We start from the raw sequence: 16,375 nt of genomic DNA, 5'->3' as shown, positions 1-16,375 counted from the left end.
TAAACATGGTTAGTTTTATTTAAAGTCAAGTTCAGCAGTTTGATTGCTCAGGTATGAAAAGTCAAGATACAAAATTTCCACTGCTACAAAATGAGTCTTAGACACAGCTGATGTCTCTTAGAGCTTATCAAAGACAAAATGTTGTAGAGAAACTATCACAGACCGTACAGAGCAGGTTCATAACGAATAATTTAAATACAGAACAAAAAGAATCTTAACACCAGAGAATACTTCCAGTCTGAAATGTAAAAACATTAAATATCACAAAAAAAAATTACTTTCATTCCAAAATGAGACAGCTACCATTTTACTGGACACCTATTGTCATTCAATGATGACACACAGAAATGCTGATGAGACATTATGAGGCATTAAGACTCTTGCTTACAAACATCTATATTTGAGATTGACTTAAGATTTCTGTCCAACATGGATGTGTTGCATTTTGGAATGAAGACAAGTTAAACTACAACAGTCGACCTTTAACATTGCACATCACCCTAACAGAGCAGGAGAAAAAGTACTGAGTTATTATGTCTAAAATAAATACATTAAAACAGTTTCAGTTTACCAACAGTGGAAGAATCTCTTGGTAGTTCATGCAGAAACAGTAGTTTCCAAAAACAAGTCTAATGTAGTTGGAACTAGTTTAATTTGAAGAAAAAAAGCTAAGTAGTGAAGTGTAAATCATGTACAGTAGATAATAACAGGGCTGCACAGTACACAGAAACGTTGCAGTTGCAACATTAATTGCAATGCATGCAGATTTGCAAAATGTTAAATCAGTGTTTTGATCGTTATAAAAACAAGGTGTCCTGACTTTAAACTTATTTTAAATTGACAGTATTTACAGTAACGTACACGTAAAATTGCACACTTGTAGAAAAAGATCGATTGATTTTTGAGCACAGCGATGATGGGCACTGTTGAAATGGAAAAGCTTCTTACTGCTGTAAAAAAAAAATACGTAAAAAACAGGATATAGTAAATGTATGCAAATTAAAAAAAGTTTAAAGTTTAGAAGTGGGACACAGTTTAAAGGCCTAAAAGTCTCGCTAGCAGCCCCTGGAGGCCAAGCTGCTCCGTAACACCCAGAAAATCACGACTCATCGTTTTAACAAGCCTCAACTTCCACTGGTTAGTGCTGGAATATAATTCAATAAAGGTGTGCGGGAGAATTTGATCTGTTAGTTCATTCTGCACAGTTCTTAATAAAGTACTCTGAACTCAGTGTCTGAACACGGAGAGCGTGCAGCCCAACACAAGACGACATTCAACCCTGGATCATCAGGTACTAACGTGCAGTTCACGAGTCCTAAGTACATTTTGCCCTTCTACACTAACACAATCTGTTTGTCTCACTCAGCAGTAAGAAACAGAAACACCAATACTGCACACACTAAAGGACAAAATGAAAACTGCAATATAAACTGATGAAGAGAACACTGAGCCTTGCTCCAGAGCCCTGGCTCTGACTCTTTGGTTTTTCTATCTAAACATGAATTGTGTTGAAAGATACTGGTTAGTTTTTGCTTGTTTTCAAGTACCTCACAGTTTTACCACAAACAACTTTTAATAGATTTTAAACAAAAGAAGAAATGATCGTTCTCGGCAGCTCTCAACACTGAACAACAGATTTGTTAACTTGTGCACACATACTTACAGCATATAACTGTGCACATTGGTGACATCGACACCTAAAACATTTCATTTTCCCTTTTAAGGTCATTTTACTTAATTACTTGCTGAAGGAAGTCTAAAGGCAGTTAACCTAATTTTTTTCAAGGAACAAGCTGTCTGTAAAAGCATCATCATAAACTGGAAATATATTCAAAATATACCTTTTGGGGGGAGGGTGGGGGGCACTGCCTTATAAACCTTAAAAATAAGTGAATCAGTTGAAATCTTTTGCATTCTAGGAGAAATGCACAAGTTCACACAAATGAAATTAATTTAACAAGTGCTACATGATGTTTCATTTACAGGCACTTAAAGAAACGTAAAAATGCTACTTGATTAAACCTGCGAGCCTTGACTGAGTCTTCTTTGTGGCTACATCTGTGATGAAGAGGAAGGTATGGTAATTTGAACGCAGCGCAGTTGCTTCAATTTCTGGAGATTTTATACTTAGAACTGCAGAGTTTGTGTGTTTTGTTGGTGACTGCGGTAAAGATGACTTTAAGCCACTGTGACAGTTTACCTACAATCACTCAAGAGGTCCTGTTCTAACAACATAGACTCGCCGTGTGTCATCTCACACCCTGGAGGTCACAGGTCTGATTCCCGCTTACACAGACACTCGGGTGTACTGAAGACACTTGCAGGTAAGAATATGTCCGTCTGTGGTGACACTGAGATGGACTGAAGGCTTGTCCATGGTGTCTCCCTGCCTTCCACCTGTACATGCTGGAATATGCTGCAGCCATCCACCAGCCTAAAGAGGAAAAAACAGGTTCAAACTGAGTCAATGAACAAATACATTCATCATGAGAACCAGGGCTGATAATACTGTGTTGGTACCTGCGGAGTGTGTTCTCACATTTTCTATCTCCTTGATGTCAGTTTCTATGTGACTGATGATCTGAAGCCTCTTCATATATCATATGAGACAGGAGACTTCCCCATACTTCCACTAATGGTCCTGTTTGCTCTCTAAAATCTGACTAACAACTGTTAATCTCCTCTGTGGTGATGTAAGACGACCTTTCAGTCACAACCCAGTGCAACTCAACTGATCAGCAAATAAAACCTGATTTCACTGAGGTACAGCTTTGAACTGCTGCCCTCCACCAGGAGAAACTATAATATTTAGACAAAGTTTGTCCCAGAATAGTTGAGAAACAGGAGAAATATGAAATATATTCTCATAGCTTTAAAGTAATAGTGCTGCTTACACTTTAACACAGTCAGGGATCCCAGCATGCAGAGCAGCATCCTAGGCGTGTTGGGGGACATCGGGGCAGGGCTGGCTGTGTCTGTACGCCATGATGAAGCACGCCGACTGGTGCCACCAGTAAAACATCAGCACCAGCAGCAGGTGCCACACCTGGTGACTGGAGCCCAGGTAGTTCAGCTGACCTGCAGAAGCATCAGAGGAGGAAAAAACTAAAATGAATCCACAGTTACTGGGAACGGGAGGGTGAAGCGAGAGAGCTGTAATCTGCAACTGAACCACTAGATGGCACTAAAACCTAAACACTGGTCCTTCAAGTATGATTTGATCATTATAGTCTATAATGATGATGTGTATTTCAGGGAATTGTACAGATATTTTGTGCAACCTTGAAAACACCAGATGAGACGCACACACAACTCTAAAGATGCTTAAAATGTGAAACTAAATATTAAACATTTATGAAGCTGTTTGAGATCCATTTCCCTCCAAAAAGTAAGTAAGGACAACCATGAGCCTTTTGAACATTTGGTCAGTATTACTGTGAGTACTGAACAACAGAGGAAATCAAGAAGTAGTCTCACCTGGGAAGTAGCGTTCAGGGACTTTTGAAACGTAGAAAATGAGAGCTAATGCAGCGATGAAATACATCCCCAGGACTCGAGGAACAAAAGCCTGAAGGAAAGAAATATTTATTTATTGTGTGGAATAAACTGAGTGTAGCTACAAAACACCAAGGACTCAGAAGAGGTTAACAGAATATCGACTGATGGCTGCGTGCAACAAACATCAGCTTGAATCAGTGACTCCTCTCTGCTCAGTGAGTTATTAGGAGAAATAAAATGATGAGAGAAGCGTGGTTCAGCACTATGTTGTCTCAGTCAAATTATTGCTTATCTTTTCCTAACTACGTTTGGGAAGAAAACGAGTGCGTAAATATTATTGCAGCTAGCAGCTTACTTTTCACACTGACATGAGTCAATAGAGATACTACACATCAATGCATGCTAGATTCTTCCCACTGACAAATGATTCCAGCTTGCAGATGAACTTAAATAAATAATTGAAGGGTCACACAGCTCAAAATCAAATTTGCCCTCAGAAATACGGATTCAAAGCGTTGATAATTAAGGTGATTGGGACAACAGTGAGCATGCTCACCTGAACGAGCTCCGAGGAGAAGCCTCCGGTGATGCAGATCCAGTGGACAGTGGGGATGAGGCCGTATCCGGCCACCGAGCAGAAGATGAGCGAGCGCAGCTGCTTCCACTGCTTGCTGAGGTAGTGAGGGTGGATCTGAGCGAAGAAGACGGCCAGGATCATGGCCAGGACCGTCACCAGGTACACCTGCCGCCAGTACTGCAGAGACAGGAAGGTCAAAGGTTAAATCACACCATCAACACATTTACTAACACACTGCCTGTTGACAGTGAACACAGGGACACTTCTCTCTGTCTGCTTCCATGACGCAGGTATCTGCAGGAGGAGAATAGAATAGAATCTTATACACAGACAGACAGACGCACATTCACATTGTGTCAGAGTCAAACTGAAACCTTTCAGTCTTACAAGAAGATGAATTCAAGAGTTCAAGAGTAGAAACAGGCAGCAGAAGGAAGTAAATGTATTCTATTACGTGTATTTAAGTCACGATTCATGAGGTTCTTTGACATTTTTAGGACCTTTTGAACACCATGTGTATTGTTATATTGTTTTCAGCTTCTTTTTTAGTGCTCAAACAAATACTCAATTAATCAACCAAATGAAAGTTATCACTAATCTAGCAAAAATAATTGTTGGCTCGGTCCATTTTCTCAAATGCTGCTTCTCTGTTTTATATTATTGTATTTCAGGGTTTTAGACTTTTGGTCAGACAAACAAATTAATAAAGGCTTTGGGCTCTGGGAACTTGCGATGAGCATTTTTCACTATCTTCTGATCTTTAATTAATCAAAGAAACAGTACAAACTAATGTACTAAACTAAAGAATAAAAATGATTGTTTGTTGAGGTCCTCTGAGATCTAAGTAACTTAAGGATTTGTTTTTCATTTTCACTTTTCCGACTCTTTGAAAATGTTTAATGAACACCTCAGGTTGTCTGATCTCTATCATTTCATGTATGAATCTACTGTATTTGAATATTATGATATAACAAACTTCCTAGATCAAACAGTGAAGAGCTATAACCGGTCTCCAACTGTTTCTTAAACATATTCATCATTACAAAACAAACTCACTGTTACTTAAACTTCTATAAGTAACTGCGCACAGTCTGGACAGCCTCGTCTCAGTCCCTTCTGTCCATTTGTGTGGATGTAGGCCTCCGTCCAGTCACACGTCCTCATGTAACGAGTCCTGCTGAATTTCACAGTGAATAAATTTGCACCAGGAACAAGGCCCCGCTTGGCTCCAGCCAATTTTTTTAAAGCTCTTCTCCTAACAGACACCATGTTCTCTTCTCCAAATCTGCATTTCTAAAACACTCCGACGAGACAAGAGTTTGAATGGCTAAATATAAAAATCCGTTTTTCTTTAGGGACTTGGCTTGCCACAGGAGTGGAGCCACCCAGAAGCGGAGCCCTAGTCTTGGCAAGGACGGGGGGCCCCCTTTGCTGAGACAGCTCCCAGACTTGCGAACGTCATATGGTGGGGAACAGGAGTGACGGACCGCTCCGTGAACGCAGCCATCTGGTTTGGGCTGGAGCAGATTTCAGCTGCGTTCTGGGGGCAAAATAACCCAGCGCTTCCAATATGCGGGGGAAAGCGAACAGTAAGGAGCACAGCCAAAAACTTCAGGAGTAAAAAAATAAATAAAAAATGAAAAGAGAAGCAACCATGAAAGGAAAAAAAAAATAACATGGTGGTGGGCGGCTGGAATAAGGAACCGAACAGGCTTGTGTCATCAGAGGCTGTTTTCCAAGCGGCGAGCGCAGTAAAGGTGTCGTGTTGCTTATTCACCAGGAACAATGAGTCAATCGGCAGAGCCAGACTGTGGGCTCCACTTCAGCTTTATTCAATTACTGCTTCTCAGGCCGAGGATTTGAGCTAAAAGTCTCCAGGGAGGACCGTGGTTAGACATAAAGCACTGACACGCGCAGTGAAGCTCACATAAGCATATTTACATTATGTATAATGTGCCTGAAGCAGCACTCAGATCAGCCTTGATTCACTGATGAGCAACAGTCTCAGCAGCAAACACGAATGAGTATCACAACTCAGTACTTTTTAGGTTCCAGTGGAAACGTGTCTGTGCTGTAGCTTCAAGTTTCACTAACTGTTACTTTTTCTGTCATCAGATAGTTCCTTCTCTAAATCATTTTTTCGTTTAAAGTTTATTCTTGTCCCTGGAAATAGCAGTCTGACAAAAAAAAATAAAAAATCACAATGCCCTCTTACTCAGCAGTCCTGTTTACACCTAACCTGGGTTTTGGCTCATACCTAGCATTAGAATGTGTCTCGAGGGACCATTTCAGGATCTCGATTCGCCGCTCTATATGAAAATAAACACCACCAACATCATTTCTGGTTTCTGGTCGGATTTCTCCAAGCCAAATGGAAATCAGACAGCATGTTTTGTGTACTCCATCCATGAGAATCCCTTTTGCATGTTGTGGCTTCTTCTTCTTGTTTCGCACTTTAATATGAGGCTGCTGGCGCACGAATGAGTATGTACTTCTGCTTTCACAGAGCATGTCAGTTGAGTAGGCGGTCCTTCAGTGTGGCCCAGGACACAATCACCTACACACTGCTAAAATAATGTGGCCATATGCGGCCCATACCACCTCCAATTGTGGTCTGAGCGATGCATCCTGGGAGCATTCACACCTGTACCTAGAGCTGCCTACTTACCGTCACCCAAGAAGCTTGTTAATACCAGGTATAAACAGGACCAGTATGATGTGCCCACTGGTGGCAGTTCCCCAGTTTGTGAAAGAACTGATCAGTCAGGAACGTCAGTGTAATCTTCCTGCAGTGTGCTAGCTAATCTACTACATGCATCTAAAATAGCAACAACGGTTGTTACTAAAATAACAAGTCTTAAATTTAAAATGTTAATTAATTGTCCTGAAAAATGTTGACTTCAGTGCTCCAACCACAGCCAGTACTGACTGGTTAAAGCAGAACAAAACCCTATCAAAAAAGTAGTCGGCTAACAGGAAGACAAAGTCAGGCTGAATTTAGATCAACCTAGTTAGTTGAGCTTATTTTATTGCATCAAAAAACACTTTCATATATATGTAGGTATGGTATCAAAAACAGTATTGCTTTGATATTGGTAAGTAGTATTATAAAAATTCAGAATAAAATATGAATATGAAGAGAAGCAGATGAAGGGAAAACAGTACAGGGGAAATATATGGAAACGGGATATAACACAGTGGAGCAGTGTGTTGTTTGTGACCTACACTCCACAACAAGAATAAGCCATTTACAACTAAACTGAGTGCAATTGAGTCACAGAGGACTGAAAGGCTTTTCACATTTAGCATTTTTTAAGGATTTAAACTGACACTGTGGATGCAGTTCCAGAGGGAGACTGTGGTATGCCGCGTGAAGAGATAAGGGTTCAGATGACAAAGCAAGTGACTAATCTGTCCGCGGTGTTTAACTTTGACCTTGCTTCTGACTTTAAAGCCTAACGCTATTTCTGGGGAATCCGTAACCGAGTAAATTTTATCATTTTGGCAGAAGGAAACACATCAACTCTTGGAAAGTCAAGCTCAGGAAAGTCAGATGAAAAGCTAAACTACACATTGTTCTGTCAATAGCACAAATATTTGGGCGAATGCTGATAATATTTATATTATATTAAACTGAACTTATGCAAGTAACTAGAAATCAGTTACAGCAATACTTCATCTGCAATTTCTTTATTTAATTATTTAAACTTTCTTGTCTCCTCATTTTATTTCTGATTATTTGCCTTTAGTTAGTTATCTACACTGTGCATCTATTTTTGGGATCAATAAAGTCTATCAGATCTGATCTGATATCTTTAGGACTGAAGAAGCCGGTGAATCCTTTGTTTTACCACCTGTCAGCATAAAGAAAAGAAACCCTACATTGGCATGCAGACATTGGAGACTGTGAACTGGAAGCTGAAGATGAACTTACATTATTGCAGTAGAAGGTGTAGAAGACTCCGGGGACGTAGCAGCCCAGGATGCCGATGGAAATCCCCGCGTAGTCCAGCGCCATCCAGCGGCGGCTAGTCTTCTCTGAGCGGTGGCAACAAAACAGGTGATAACCCACCGAACACAGCATACACAGCTGAGGACGGAGAGATCCAGAGGAGACGGCAAGGGGAGAATCAGGCAAAGAATGTGATACGCACGGCAAGATAACAAGTAGAAAAATATCTGTGATTGAACAAGAGGTGTCCTAACCATTTTAATCTCAAAATCCAGCCTTTTTTAATAGACTTTTTTTTTTTGGACTTGAAGACTCTGGCTGGAATAATTATTTTTATTGTTATTTGTTGAGAATAACTGCCAATATTTTGGGTAAGGTCTGATGTTCTACCACTCAGATTCAGGTAACATGCAACTGCCATATATTCACTTTCCAAGATATCTGGTTAATTTCAAATGACATTGCTCAACACAAGGAAAATAATAAAATCTGCCCTGCTCTGGTAAACGTGGCTAAATGTAAAGATAAAGGAAACAGACCTAAAATATCTTGTGCAATCAAACCTTATTAGTTTTTCATTCATTGAACAACAAATTGTTAGAATTTCATTTTAAAAAGTGACCATTAAAGATTTATACTTAAAACCTGAAACCTGTGACAAAATAAAACTCTCTCTACTGTTTTACTCTACTGTTTTCAGAAGTGAGAGGTATTCAATGTGGTGTTGACATCAAAGATGACAGTTGTGTTATTTATTGAAGAATCCATTACAACACTGGGAAAATCTCAGTTATAGACATGACACCACTTGTTCAGTCACTCCCATTCTCTTGAACTCTTCTCAGCCGACAGCGTTAAGTACACAGATCTGACACAACAAGATGCTCAACATTTGAGAATAGCTGACTGAGGAGAGGCACTAATACTTTCCTGGTTTTTGCATTTTTAAAATAGTCCACCATACGAATGGGTTTATTAACACTATATGAAAAAAAACACTGTGGATGCCAGCTGTAATCTTAGCACAGCCTTACTGTTATATCAGCCAATAATTACAATAGTAATCTACTAATGGGTTTGAAAACCGACCAACAAGTCAAAGTGTAAGGTGAAATCATAACCACACATTTCTACCGACTGTCACGGCTCAAGTATACGGGAAAAGGTGGTCCTGTACCTGGAAGCAGAAGAGTCCGATGGAGTAGATGACGTAGTCTTCTCTGGAGGCGCCGACGGCTGGCAGCACTGACACCATGTTGTACACCCCGACGAAGAAGAAGAGCAAGAAGCCCAACAGATGGCTCCAGATATTCACCGTCTCATTGGATAGAATGAAGAGGCTGCAAACAGGATTTACAAACTTTAAAACGATCACTCAGAGAAAAAAATAACTAAATCAACCTTTACTACAGCCATCTTCTGCTGTTTCACAGAATCAAAATTAATCTAAACCCTTGACTGTCAGCGGTGAAAGAGGAATGCACCAGCCACGGTGGTCATGGGAAAAAGAAAACTGTGGTAAATAAGTCGTCCATCTCTTATTAAAACAGTGTTTAGTGTGGTCTTTAGTTCATAGCATGAAATATGGAACAGCTAATTAAAAAATGAGTGGTGAAGAAAAACAATAAAGTAACTATAGATATTATACCTTTCTGCTAATCACAAACAATATCAAGCAACAAACTGCTTAAGTCATTAGCATATTCATGCAGCAGTTCAGCCTGTATTCAGTATATATCCGTCTTGTACAGTGAAAGCACGGCTCTGTTCTCTGCCTCCCACCTTTTGATGCACAGTCTGGAGGGCAGGTAGGCTCTGTATCCATCTGTGATGTACGGGTTCTCCCTCAGAAACACTGGGATCTGTTCGTAGGTGTACAGTCTGATACCTCGGGGCACCAGCACGGGCCAATACTGATAACCTCCCAGCTCAATGTAGTGTGACGGCTGGGCGTTCTTTTGTTGTTTCTGAGGCATGGCTGAGCTGGACGAGTCTGCTTTAGTCAGACCTGAAGCTGAGAACAAAAGTCAGATCCAATTAAGGCTGCATCTTACATAACACGTCTTATCAAACATTACAGCATGGCTGACAATTAACTGCTGCTACACTGTGGCTTGTAAAGTTTGTCTCAAATACCAGCCAATGCGTCAACTAAGGAAAACTAGTGACCCACTTACTGAAACAGTACCTTCAGTGGTTTCAACAGGTGAATACAGCAACAATTAACACCAGGGGGAAAGTTGGTTCTCTCAATACTGTCTTTGTGGAAGAAACTTGAGGTGCTAATATCTGTTCGCTTACATTAGTTGGCTGCTTTAAAGGTGCAGCCACCGACTTGTTTTGCATGTAATCTCATGCTACCCGAGTTAACTTTACCCAGCTTATCCCTTCCGCTATAACTGTATGGACAAAAACTAATGCCAAACTCCGTTTAGTAAAATTTCATCAGCATTTTTCGGTATAAAAAACGTGTAAACAGTAACAATCCCAGAACATGGCTCAAGAGTTTTTAAAGAAGCACCAGCATCTTAAATGTAATCCGAAGAAGCACACAACAGACCGAGCAGCACTCATTAATAAAGTCTGCATTTCTACAAAGGATCCCACTCCCAGTCTTTCCCTCCCAGTGCAGTTAATGTTACACTTCACCGGGCGGCGGTGAGCTTTGTACCACTGATTATTAAGTGGGATTTTGTTGACATAACGTGCTTGCTTTGTAAACTATTATAAGCCGATTATGCCCCAAGAACCAACGGATCTATAAACCATTTTAAGTTTAGTCTCACCATGTATTCAATACTATTGTTAACCAAGTCAATCTTAAAATAACACAATTCTCAAAGCAGTTTGGCAGCCAGCGGCTAATTAAAGCCTGAGTATGTCTGGACAGCCTACCAGAGGCTAGCTAACATGCTGCTTTGTTTCGAGGTAAGAGATGTCAGACACTCACCTTTCAGTTTGCTATATGAGCAATTTGTGCCATTTTGGCCCTTATAATACGGACTTCGCATTAGTAAACATTAGTAAACATTAGTTAACATTAATGTTAAAAACAACGCAACGGTTCAAGTTTCATCTTCCAAATCACCAGAGACGTCATCAGTAATGGACCCCTGCACTGCGCCCAAGGACTGCCTGAGTAAAAAGATCCGGCCCACAGAGATCTGGATAGACTCAGTCTAGAGACCATGCAGGGCAACAAGCCCGACGTTTTCTTCTTTTGCCAACACTTCAAAAAGTTACTGAGTGGAGTTTTTGGAGTGAATTTTGTTCTTATTTAACTACCGTTTCCAAGATTAAGAAAGGGATTTCAGACTCTACTCTAAATACAGGCATACTGAAAAGTTATTCACTAAGAAATACAGCAAATACAAATAAACAATATTTGGGTATTGATTGTACATTTCTAGGGCACACACCTTTACATTTCGTTTTTTAGGACAGAAAGACAACATTCACATCCTTGTCAAACGCTAAGAGCAACAATGTAAAGTTTACGGGTTGAAACAGTTCCCTACCCTGTCCTTGCTGCATCTTAATGCCCACAGTGGTTGGTGGTCTCTGAAAATTATTAGCAGCCATTGTAATAGTAATTTTATATAATTTTACATAGCTGTACAAGATTTGTCAGACAAGCAACAGCGGCACTCCACACAAATAATTTAAATGTGCTATTAGGTCTACTCCTCCTCTTCTCTTCCTTTTCCTTGAAATGATAATTACTCATAATCTCTGTAGTGTGAATCAGGACATGCTAAATGCATTTGCATGTTTTATATTGACACATTATTTGTACGTATTAGTGGTATTTAAATGTACCTGCACCTTTAACTTGTGGTTTGTTGTCACCTCTGTTGTAAGAAACTACAACAGGAGCACACATTTTTATTTGTAATATTAAAGTAGCAGCATTGTTACAATTTATGACCTATGACCTTTTTTTCCAGATTATCTTACATTTTGTGTTACTCAAGGGTTAGTCATTTTTGCATTTCTTTGACAATATTCATTGGAGAGCTGTCGGACAATGAAGGGAGATGCAGCAAAGGTGCCCAGCAGGTTTGACCCGGGGACATTGCAATTAAATAGTCAGCATTTTAAATCCTCAGGCTACGAAGTCACTCCCAGATTCCTTCAGGCATAATGGAATCTATGTTTTATATATATATATATATATATATATATATAAACACATATATATACACATATAAGTATGCTGAGATATGCAGGTATGGCCGTTCTCCACTCTCAGTCTCCTGGCTGTCATCCCGCTGCACTGTGCCACTGTGTTACATCCTCCTGTCGCTAACTGTCATCAGGAATCCTCATCAGAGCGAGAGCGTTCTCCACAGACCTCTCAGGTGTGAGAGATGTTGGAGGATTCCCTCAGGAGGGAAGTCACACTCAGTCCTCCCTCTGCTGTTTACACCCTACTTTAATTGCCTCATTCTCAACTGGAAGTGTGTTCTTCATTATCACTTCTAATACACCTCTCAGCACATCCACTCTGGCAAAGTGTCAGCTGCCAAGTTAAGATAGTAACTCGTGCATACAAGGGCAAACAACAAGAATCTCCCGCTGCTGCAGTCGCTGCTCAGTTATTAATTGATTTTGTAGGCTTACAGTTGGCTGTGAACATGATTTTGGTAGTAAAAGGAGCTGAAAACAGGCAACACATAGAGGAAAATGTGCGATATGTCTTTTCCTTGTACTTTATTTCCCTGAATCTAAAAACATCTAACCATATTTCCACTTGGTACACTCTGGCATCAGTTGTTTTTTCCCCTGGCAATTAAGAAATGGGCAAAATTAAAACGTTTAAAGTTAAAACGTTGAGTTTGGGTTTCTTCTTGTAAGGCCTAAAATCCAAATCTTGTCAATGGTAGAAGGTAGTAGCAACCACCAAGATTGTCTTAGACAGGCAGAGTCCCTTGTCAATCAAGCAACCATTTTGTTATCTTGTGAATGTCCTCTAACTGGGAAGTTCTCAAAATCCCCCCCATGACAAGTTAACTTAAAGGATAATTCCAGTTTATTACAACTTATTTTCATAGTTTTGTCCATCATTTTTATCAGCTTCTCTTCTAACTCTCAGCAACAAAGGGAGGAGGGCTATTATCTAAAATGTTGACCTATTGATATAAAGAGGAAAGTTGGAGGTTTTTCCATTAAATTTAATGCAACGTCTCTTGGAGGCAGCATCGAGTGGCTATTAGAGGAAGTGCAGCTTACTTACTCAACAATCAGTGGTGTACCCTTTGGTTGAACAAAACCCAGTTAATTTGTGGTTTTAGGATTTAAAGAGATCAATTTTGTTTTCAGTGCAGTTTTGTCTACAAGGAATACACACATACTGTACAAACATCCAACTACACCAAAATCACATACAATCAGTACGTCCTCCAGTCTATTAGTTTTTCAGGTCAGAAACTGTATTTTTTCCAGAGTTTCATGGCTTTCTGGGTGTTTCCTTTAGGATAGCGCAATGGATTACAGCCGTCACTCCAGCTGTTCATCCAAAAAGGATTTTAGGATCAGACCCTGGTACATTCATGATATGGGACACACTTCTCACATGTACTGAAGTGGATGGAGCTTTTTCATAAGGACAACTCCCCTTCTCCTGCCCCACCTCCTCACTGATTCACTGTGACAATCTGTCATTGGCCCTTTTTTCATTTTATGAATGTTCGTCTCTGATTTCTGTCCTCCATTTTTCTGTCAGACTTAACGTAGAGAAATGTGCAATGATGTAATTGTCCGCTTAGAGGGCGTGTAATGGAACATGAAATTAAAGTGTTCCTACTCTGAATGTTTCTTATAAAAGGAGGAGGTGATTTGTGTATCGGCCGTTTTATCAGTGTTGAAATATCACATTTGTGATGATTATCACAGAGATACTGTAAGTGTTCCATGTTATGGCCGACTTGGGATATTTTCATCAGAGCACTAACTGTGGATGCGTCCTACAATGAAATGTGCAATAAAATGGTACTGCATTACATCTTAATTGAGGGTGCCTACACTGTCTTGGCAAGTGAAAGTCTCTCCTTTCCAAATAAGGCGCTGTTAGACTGGTTTAAATAGAGACAGACAGGCCCCTAGGCTACCAATGTCCTTTGGGATTGTCAGGGTCATCAATGAAACACAAGGCTACACTGGTGTGCTCCTCTCTGACTGTTGCACAGCATATAATGGCACATTACGTTATGGTAAATACATTAGATGTTATACTTCTTCTCACTGATGTTAAACGCATGCTAAATTGACTATATGTTACTGCACACAGAAGAAATTAACAATGCATGACATGTTTTCTGCTGCATCCTTGGTTTTGTTTCCTCAGGCGCCTCGCTACCGAGCTTTTACTGTGCACCTCAGCTTCCAACATTTCCTCTCCCACTTGCCCCTACTTTGATAAAACCTCAAATCTAGGGGCTGGAATCTTTATTTTCCTCTAAAACCCTGAACACAAAGCTCACAGGCATCACAGGCTTCGACGTAGGGCCCGCCAAATGTTAGCCCGCCTGCCGTGCCAAGACTAGACAGGCCCTTTGCAAAGCTTACACGGCCTTGCGGCGGCTTGTGCTCGTCAGCGGCCGGCTGGTCTCATTGGCTTTATTTATAGTCGGCGCCACAAGACATCTGCTGGAGACGAGACTCTGTCCTCTGTGTCCACACAGCACCACACAGAGGGAGCTTGTCAACGTTTTTTCAAAAGCAAAGTGTTTGCGAGGACCTCGGTCAGAGGAGGGGAGAGACGGCTGCAGCCTCCTCTAACAAGGACGGGTGTCCCCTCCGATTGCTTTCTCCGCAGCTCTGATTAACGAGACCGGAAGACAGAGGGAGGCTTCACAGTTTGTCGTGTCTTGTGTGTTAGCCGATGTTTACTTGATCTGAGAGCTGTTGTTTGTTTGGTGTCTTCAGTCTGGTCATTGCTCGCCACTATTTTGGGATACTGACACTTGGATGTAGCTCGGCAGTCGTCTGATGCGGCCTCGCCTTTTTCTTCCCCCCCTCCTCCTCCTCCTCTCCCCTCTCAGTGTCACACAGAGTTTCTCTTCCTCGCCCATTCTCTTCTCTTCACATCGAGGACGTCTGGATGTCTCTGGCTGACCATGCTTCAGGCCTTGACACAAAGTGCCGGGGACAGCTCTTTGCTCTTCCCACAGAGCGGGGGGTGAAGTCAGACTGCGACAGAGGGAGGGAGTGTGAAAATACTCTGTTTACATGTTCCTGAAAAGAACTAACCTGAGAAAGAGGCTCAGCATGAGGAAACAATAGCGAAGATCATGCAAAATCAAATTTGCACTGACTCAGTGAGCAGTAATTTGCAATTCAAAAAGTCTAGTCTAGGTTAAAACTGAGCTAAATTTAGTTGAAAATTAAAATATTTTTTAGATTACACGTGATAGCACTTCAGTGTCTATATTTCAACAAGTGGTTAGGACCTGTTTTATACTTAAATATAGTAATTTTATGCTGTTTAATCTCACCATCACTTTTCTGCCACTCGCTCTCTCTCTCACACTAAGTCAACCACACACTCCCTACACACACACGGTATGTGGTTGTATATTAGCCTACAGCAAGGAGGCAAGCTTTGTTGAGAAAAGGCTGCAGGCAGAGAGACTGCTGATAAAACACAGGAGAGTGTGGGAAATCCTACATCAGAGTGCAGCCAACAAGACTACTGGTTGCTCCTATTCACCAATCAGTGGTCTGCAGTGTTTTAACCCCACCCGCTTGGAACCTCAACAGAGGGGTTATGAAAAAACAGAATGGAAAGTAGTGGTTCTACTAGTACCGTTCACAACTTTTGCCAATGGAAACCCGAAAATAACCCTTCTAATGTGCAACAAACAGAACTGAACTGAACCGCTTGGTGGAAACGTGGTTTGTAATGGAGCTTCCTGAGGAACTCACTTCAATTTCATGAAGTTTTCCTAAGGCTATGATGAAGTGAAGCAGTGAAGCAATTTTTTTTTTTCCTAAACTGATCCATCAGTCCACCAAAGGACAGAATTTGTGACAGTTCTCTCAGTCAGATTGTTTTGAAATATCACTGTGGTGAAAGTTAAGAAAAAGCACAAACAAAAGACAAACTACATATTTTCTTTTTAATTAATTACAGCCAACGTCTAACCTACTATAGTGCAGCCTTTCATGTAGGCTAGCATGTGTCTACAGTAGCCCAGAACGGACAAACCAAACACTGGCTCTACATAGGGCTGTTGGATTTTTTTGTGCACTTCACAGCCACTGTAGTTTCTCGCTCTTGGAAGGGGAGGGTGAAGCGAGGGGGTTGCAATCTGCAACTACATCACTAGATGCCACTAACTCCTACA

General features: G+C 40.8%; 1 protein-coding gene across 1 annotated transcript; it reads right to left on the bottom strand.

Annotated features, from left to right (window-relative positions):
* Positions 1 to 46: 46 nt before the first annotated feature.
* Positions 47 to 11,132, bottom strand: paqr3a (progestin and adipoQ receptor family member IIIa). Its single transcript, XM_035657805.1, has 8 exons — positions 10,978 to 11,132; positions 9,810 to 10,041; positions 9,205 to 9,367; positions 8,010 to 8,165; positions 4,055 to 4,252; positions 3,478 to 3,568; positions 2,895 to 3,078; positions 47 to 2,434 (listed from the first exon to the last, which is right to left on the bottom strand). The coding sequence occupies exons 1-7, from the start codon at positions 11,036 to 11,038 to the stop codon at positions 2,936 to 2,938; spliced, it is 1,044 nt and encodes a 347-aa protein (XP_035513698.1). The 5' UTR covers positions 11,039 to 11,132; the 3' UTR covers positions 47 to 2,434; positions 2,895 to 2,935.
* Between the last annotated feature and the right edge of the window lie 5,243 nt (positions 11,133 to 16,375).

The sequence above is a fragment of the Morone saxatilis genome, unplaced genomic scaffold, assembly GCF_004916995.1.
Source record: "Morone saxatilis isolate NCDOM2014 unplaced genomic scaffold, NCSU_SB_2.0 Contig16, whole genome shotgun sequence".
NCBI classification, from domain to species: domain Eukaryota; kingdom Metazoa; phylum Chordata; class Actinopteri; family Moronidae; genus Morone; species Morone saxatilis.
The sequence above is the reverse complement of the archived record's forward strand: the minus strand, read 5'-3'. Positions and strand labels throughout refer to the sequence as shown.